The sequence below is a fragment of the Bombyx mori genome, chromosome 22 (genome assembly GCF_030269925.1).
Source record: "Bombyx mori chromosome 22, ASM3026992v2".
NCBI classification, from domain to species: Eukaryota; Metazoa; Arthropoda; class Insecta; order Lepidoptera; family Bombycidae; genus Bombyx; species Bombyx mori.
In genome coordinates, this window is record NC_085128.1 from 18,427,501 (window position 1) to 18,435,554 (window position 8,054).

Below are 8,054 nucleotides of genomic sequence, written 5' to 3' on the forward strand. Positions count from 1 at the left end.
TCCAGCCGTTCTCGAGTTTTAGCGAGACTAACGAACAGCAACTCTATATAGGTATTTTTACTAATTCAAGTGACGAATTCTGACGAATTCTGCGTTTTCATCCACACACTCTTGCTCCTACTTATTTGTTGTACGACATACCTTCATAATTTATAGATTTTATATTGCAGCCAAGCGCTGGAGTCAGACTGAGTCGCAGCAGCCTATCTTCTCTACCGTTCAACGTTTATACGAAAGTAATAATGGAAATCGCACTCGGCTGCTGAAAAGATGATATGTGCGGTACGGTACGGTCTGCGATATATCGTGATCAAACCTGGCAGGCTGGTTCTGACTCAGCGGGGTATCCCAGAACACCAGCGACACCGCCGGGTAATCTGACTTGCCGCCGTACCGCGAAGAACGGCGTCGTTAGTCGTCTACCACACTTCAGTAAGACGTCCTCGAGGCGACGCCGCGAGTTTGGTTGTAATGCTGACGGCATCAACTCCCCCAGTCTGCATGGGTTCTGTACCAGGGCGGAGATCGGACATCAGGTGAGGGAGTGCAAGGGAAGTCGTTTAGTGGTTAAGGCCATAAAACCATTGGATGCGCATTCCGGTCGTAATACCTGCGGACCGTTAAGATCTACACACTCCGCACCCCGATTCACCGAAACCTCTTGGGTCCTATCTCGTGGACAAGTCGATGGTGCGCATCGGTCACAGTGGTGTGGTGCTCTACTTTCAAGTCGATCGTGGTATTCCACAGTGGTCGGTCCTCCGGTCAATACTACAATCAGACTCGTGGTGCCGCCGGTAGGACGCCCGACCGACAGGTCACCGAGGCAATAAACGACGACACTACGTCGGCCGTCTCGATACGGCAGCACTTCAGGCCGTCAACGACACCACCAACCGGTTGTTCCGTGTAGCACGCTAAAGGGGAGGTAGACTGCCGCGCGGCCTCGCCCCCCTTAGGTCGCCCCGTAACCTTCACTGGGGGAAGAGTTGCCTCCTACCTTTTAAGGAGGCTTCCCGGCGAGAAGGCATGCCATCTCGAAGGAGACTGTGCGGTATCCACGGATCGCCCTGACCGCAATCGCATGCTACGGGCGTCGCATCGTCGTGACGTTCTTGCGGGTCAGGGCGTGGCACCGTACGGTGACCCTACATTGCCATGGCCGCAGCAACCCACATAAAGGCGCGCATCATCGTGTTCCCCAAGGTTTGGCAAGAGTCAGCTCAACAAGCTACCTGTCGTCATTAGCTAGGAGCCCAACATCTCGAAACGAGTGCGGAAGACCCAACGACCGTCCTATTCAAGATTGTGGCACTGTGACCCTTCGGATGCTACCGATGATGAATACCACCCTCAACCCTTAGGCCCACAAGAGTACTGTAATGGTACTTCGTAGGACCCAGTCGTATCCGATATTCCACAGGGGAGGGCCAAGGACTGACCCCTGTGGATCATCGCGCGCGACAGAAAAGTGGAGCTCCACACCACCGTGTCCGGTGCACACGACCAACCTGTCCAAAGGATAGGACTTCATCAGTCGCCGAAAGTAATATTCGCCGAAAGTATAAATTGTGGGGATGTCGTAATATTCGAGTGCAATGTGTTGAAAGCGTTGGCGATGTCCAGGGACTGTGCCAAAGACACCCTGCCCCGGGCGACAGCTTAATCAGAGATGATCGGATCCGTCGCGATTCGAGGCAGCAGTGGCGAAATTTCCCTTGGCAACAGTGTGTATATCCATAGATCGTGGCTAAACAGATTAAAGGCCTGTATAAAAGCCAAAGGTGGCCATTTCGAATAGAGTTTTTTTTTTTTTTGCTGAGACTTTGATAAATATGTATAGTATTTTACAATTTCTATATTAATATTACATTACTTCATTTAAAAAAATGCACATTCATTTGTAACAGAACTTATTATAGCATTTTTTTCAAAATCACCATGAACATGATTTAAATATGACGATTTTTCATAGGCTTAAATCCGTCTAAAGACTTCAGACTCCTTCAGCAGTCTGGTACGAAATAGAGGGAAGTGTGAGACATATTATGTGGAACCAATTTAGGTCTATGTCGAAAGTTTTAAATGACACTACCGCTCGTTATAAAAATATTTCTCTGTATGTATAATGTTAAGCCTTTGCCTGTCGATAAATAACATCGTCGTATTCCGGGTCCAGGGTTCAGAGGATTCACTTGAAGCAGCGCGCACCACTTGTCTCGCTTGCGTCATCCGTCACCTTGCTCGGGCCATACCTACACGAATGACAACATCTCCATTCAACTACACGCACATAAGTACATAACCAATGAAACCTCGAGCTATAAGAAAAACATCGATACATTGAAGCCACTTGCGCGTTGACGGAACCACGTGGTGGTGTGCGGTACTGATACACACGCCGTGTCAGTACTACTTTATATTGAATTTCATTTGAGTAACGACGAGGGACATTAACTATGATGGTCGAAACACGGCTTTCTGTTCGTTTAGTACCCACTGTACAGAGCGCTGTCTGCCGGCTCCAGCACGGTGCCGCACACGCTCCGCACACACTCGACACTCACTTGCGTAATAAACCCTATTAATAGATAATAATAACGTAGTGTTTCTCAAGCGGAAATTATAGATGAACTTGAAACCGTCACGGCCGCTGATCTTTTTTATAATACATATTTATATTATTTACTAGCTAACCCGGCAGACTTCGTAGTGCCTCAATCGATAAATAAAAGACCTAAAACTTTTGTATAAAATAAACTTAAAACAAACAAAAGGAATCCGTCCGATGGGGGGGACATCAAAGGAAAAACGAAATTGTCATTTTTATTTAATTCCGAGCATTTTCATATTTATTTACCTTTTAAACCTTCTCTGGACTTCCACAAATAATTCAAGACCAAAATTAGCCAATTCGGTCCAGCCGTTCTCGAGTTTTAGCGAGACCAACGAACTGCAATTCACTTTTTATATACATAAGTATAGATTGCAATATATATATATATTTCAATATTTGTATATATCAAAAATATTTTATTTCAAAGTGAAATATGTATAATATCTTAGTAGTCACCATACTAAACGCAACCTGTAGCACAGTACACCTTCATCTGCTATGTTTACTAATATAAGTATATAATATGTACATACAATTTGTGACAGCTCGATTAATGAACAGTATAATATTATTATACACAATGCTACTAATAATAATGAACAGTCTTAACAACTGGTTTGTTCTGTTCATAATGTATAATGACTGGACATAGCAACTTTCTAGTGCCTGTGTGGACTTATCTAGCTACTGGCCGCTATAATATTTTCGGAGTCAAGGTAATCAAGAATGATCTACGACTGCTTTTAAGGAATCTATAAATATAAATCCGAACATATTTTTATTTATATTTATTAATACTTTATTTCAGCTTAAAAAAACCATAACATTTAATAAAATATTTTTTACTAATAAGTAAAAAATATTCATAATCTATGTTAGTAACTTAAAAACCTAATATATAATCAGACATACATTATATTATATCATTACAATTTTTTTCTCCCAAGTGCCAGCTGCGAAGGCATCTGCAGTCCCTCGATCTTGTTCGATATGATGGTTAGAAGACTGTAGGCACTGTCACGCACTCGGCGCAATAACGATGCACTCCTCTGCCTCATTATTGCAAACAAGTCATCGGTGTGAGATGTCGCAAACATTGTGGATGCGCCACAAAAGCGCGGCAATGACAACCATATCCTAAACGCATTATCATATTGAACACGCAGGGCATTGTAAGCTCTCCGCGTATATGTGGTCCACAGTCTACTGGCCTAAAAATTCTGACAATAAGCTTTAAAAAAGTGTAACTTTGACAGAGCTATCGCAACCAGTGAATCTGCGGGCCGCCATATTGCATCTTACTATCAACGCCCTACGCTCCCTATCTATATCACAATCATCCGTACCGCTCTCTGTTACATGTTACATAATATATCTGTAGCATTTTACTAAATCACGAAAGTGAATTATAGTCAATGTTCTTAGAAGGCAGAACTGCGTAAGGCAGAAGGGCAGAAAGGCATTAGTCAGAAAGCTCTAAGTTAGTGCATTAAACGTAAAAAGCGTTAAGACAAAACAAACTGTACGATTTGTTCGTTCGTCACAGCACTATATAATAGACTGACCGTGGTGATTATACACGGAAAAAAAATATTAGATGAATAGTAAATTGAAAGAAAAAATACTGATTCTTTTTTGTGAACGTACAAATGAATGATTCGTTTAACATAAATACGAAGTTGCGTCGCGGCCTCCCACAGTATCGCCACGAGCGTGCCGACATGCTGATCGTAGTGCTGCTCATCGTCGCGTGTGCCATTGTCGTCGCTTTGTACCAGAAGCAAACCAATGGCGTGTGTCAGTCCCGACGGCGACTGGACGGGCGCACGGCAATCGTGACCGGCGGCACCAGCGGCATGGGGCTGCACATCGCCGAGGAGCTGGCGCGCCGCGGGGCCCGTGTCATCGTGGCCTGTCCCTTCCCCGCGGAGGGCGCCGCCGGCCTCGCGCATGTCCGGAGCCGCTCCGGGAACGATGATGTCGTCTTCAAGCTACTCGACCTGGGCTCGTTGGAGTCGGTGCGCGCGTTCGCCACCCACGTGCTCGCCACCGAGCAGCGCCTGGACATCCTCGTCAACAACGCCGGAGTCGGCGTCCCAGGCGACTTCCTCACGCGAGACGGCTTAAGTTTCATAATGCAAGTCAACTACTTCGGGACATTCCAGCTAACTCTGCTGCTCCTGCCGCTGCTGATCAAGTCCGGCTCCCCCGAGGATCCGAGCCGCATTGTGAACACTTCCTCGATAGCCCACTGGATCGGGACCGCGGACATGAAGCGGTTGACCGGTGCTGGCCACTACTGGCCTACCGTGAGGGTCTACGCGAACAGCAAGCTCTGTCTCGTGCTGTTCACGCACGAGCTCGCAAAGCGGCTGAGGGGCACTAACGTAGTCGTGAACTGCGTGGACCCGGGCGCCGTGGGCACCAGGATCTTCGAGTCGCTGAACAAGTTGGTCGGCATAGTGTTGAATGTCGCGGTGCAGTGCTTGTTTAAGACGGCGCGTCAGGGCGCGCAGACGGCTCTGCACGTGGCGCTGGACGAGGCCGCGGGGAGGGTGTCCGGCCAGTTGTTCAAGAACTGCGCCGTGTCCCGCGGGGCCGCGCGCGCCTACCGCGACGACACCGCGCTGCAGCTCTGGGATGAGTCGGCCCGGCTGGTCCACTTGACCCCCGCTCACATCGAAAAGTGCTTCCTCAGCTCGACATTTTAATTTATTTATTTACAACATAGGTCGCGTAATGTAATGTATATTATTATGTATGTATGAGGTTTCTATTTTTCTTTGTTTAAAATGTAATTTAAAAAAATAATTACCATGTAATTAACCTATGTGAACCCGTTCGATTTCCTGCCTATATCGACTGACTCGGAGGTGCAGCAGTTAGTGCCCCTGATGGGCCGAGGGTCATGGATTCGACATCGGCCAACGTTCATGTGATGAACATGTTTGTTTACTCTTACTTGTTACTTGTCTGGGTGTTTCCCTTCTGTAAATGTATGAATGTACATCTGTATATATTTAAACGTATATAAATATCATTCTCTGGTTCCCATAGCACAGGAAATCTCAGCTCGGGGACAGATAGCCGAGTGTGACTTGTCAGCAATCATTCTTACTATTTCTAATTAGATTTGAACTCTACCAAGGTCGGCTATTTTTATAGAACCAGGTACAAGCATGTGCCTAGTAATCTGATTCCTTGTGAAATTTTAAGTGATTGAGTTCGCTTGTGTGTCGGCGTGTGCTAGGGAGTGCTTTAATGGGAACATAGTTGTATTTAAAAACCGTCGGACTAGTGAGCGGGCGTCTATAACGACAGATATCTGTACTGGTGCAGCATACAGCATACACAGGACAGAGTACAGGGACAGAGTAGAGGATACAGAGTGTCACAAAATTCAACGTTAACCTGTACTGATGTACCGGGCGAGACGCCAAGTTAATACTAGTTCAAGAAAATATGTTGACCAAAGTTATGAACGATAGCGACCCGCCCTCGCTTCGCTTCGGAAACATTAAAACACACATGAAACCAAAAAAATAAAATAAAAAAAATTTAAAAAAAGTAGCCTATGTTCATCAGGGACAATGTCGGCTTCTAATGGAAAAAGAATTTTTCAAATCGGTCCAGTAGTTTCGGAGCCTATTCGAAACAAACAAACAAACAAATCTTTCCTCTTTATAATATTAGTATAGAAGTATCTAAAAATACAGTGTGATCTCTTATAATGTGCACGTATCGAAATGAGAGAATCTATACTTAATTTTGTCGAGGGAAAAATATTTAAAAAAAGGTAAAAAAAAATTTTTAAATTTTTCAATTTTTTCGTTCAGTACTGCGACTCCGGTGTAAACAAAACGGACTTTTGAACTAAATGATCTATCGTGGTTAAACAAATTACATAATGATTGGAATTATTTAGGCGTCCTCATAAAATGAAAAAGTGGGAGAAAGCCTCCCCTCAATTGAAAATAAACATGTTTTTTAGCATAAATCTGTTATTTTTTCATAAATTTTTATTTTATTTATTTATTTATTTATTTATGTACACACAAAAAAGAAGACATAGTACAGAGTAATAGGAAAATTATGTACAAAGCCACTGCTTATTTCTTTAAGAAATCTCTTCCATCAGACCTACGAGAGGATTATGAGAATAATAATTAAAAGTGATGAGTGTATGTAGAACAGTTAAAATAACAAATACAACATGAGAATTATAGTAATGCACATACACATAGCAAATATTGGTAAACTTGAATACAAAATATTTACAACATTTTACAACGTTTTTTATTACAACATACAACATTTACAACAAAATATTTACAAGATATTACAACAATCCTAAAATTTTTCAAAAAGACGCCCCCTTTACCTTATTTTTTAATTACTTAAAATTATTCTACATCGTATTAGCTACCCATTAGTAAAAATTTCATGTTTATAACTCAAACGTACATTTTCTATGAAGTGTGCCATCTGCCCGCAATTTCCAGGAAGTTCACAGAAGGTCGTCGATCACTGGACTTTGATCAAGTAGAGATCGTCGCGAGCCGCCTCAAGTAATTATTGATGTGGCTATTGAAGAAGTAGTAATTAGTGATTTGTTTGCTGATCCATCCATAAGTATTAGAAGATTGTCTCTTCGTCACCGAATATCCCAAAAATCAGCGTGGCTCATTTTAATGAAAGAAGGATTGCATCCTTATCGCTATCAAAGGGTGCAACATCTACACGAAGACGTAGACTGCTGTCTGTTTGTTCCGGCTGATCGCTGGAACGGCTGGACCGATTTTGACGAGACTTTCACTGATAGGTAGCTGATGATATAAGGAGTAACTTAGGCTACTTTTTTTAGACTAGCTTCGCCCCGCGACGTCACCCACGTTACGACAATAACTGCGGGTAACATCGCGGGACACAGCTATCAATAATAATGTTACGCGCTGGAGTTCGGAATAAATAAATGAATGAATGATTTATTTTATTTCAGACAACAACAAGTCCATATGTGTACATAGTATCATTGAAATATACTCAAAATTAACAAAACTAATCAAATAAAAAAGATACGTTTATTAAAAATAATTATCAGTTGAATACTTTTCAAATATTCCATTCAACTGATACTTACTTCGAACCAACCATTATTATTATTATTTAGTCCGCAAGTGAACCACGGTACAATGGTTCAAGTACCGACACTCATAACGGTCTGTTAATGCCTTCAAGATGCTAAATAAATGTTCCAGAAAAGTTTTTTTTTTAATTGCCTTGATGTGTGGACGATCTCTCAGCCCACCTGGTGCTTAGTTGTTACTGGAGACCATAGACATCCACAACGTAAATGCGCCACCCACCTTGAGATATAAGTTCTAAGATCTCAGTATAGTTACAACGGCTGCCCCGCCCTTCAAACCGAAACGCATTA

The 8,054-nt window shown here is 43.1% G+C and overlaps 1 protein-coding gene across 1 annotated transcript; it reads left to right on the forward strand.

The window, feature by feature from the left end:
• Nucleotides 1-3,396: 3,396 nt before the first annotated feature.
• Nucleotides 3,397-7,598, forward strand: LOC101744601 (retinol dehydrogenase 12). Its single transcript, XM_012688773.4, has one exon. The coding sequence runs from the start codon at nt 4,267-4,269 to the stop codon at nt 5,326-5,328; it is 1,062 nt and encodes a 353-aa protein (XP_012544227.4). The 5' UTR covers nt 3,397-4,266; the 3' UTR covers nt 5,329-7,598.
• The last annotated feature ends 456 nt before the right edge of the window (nt 7,599-8,054 follow it).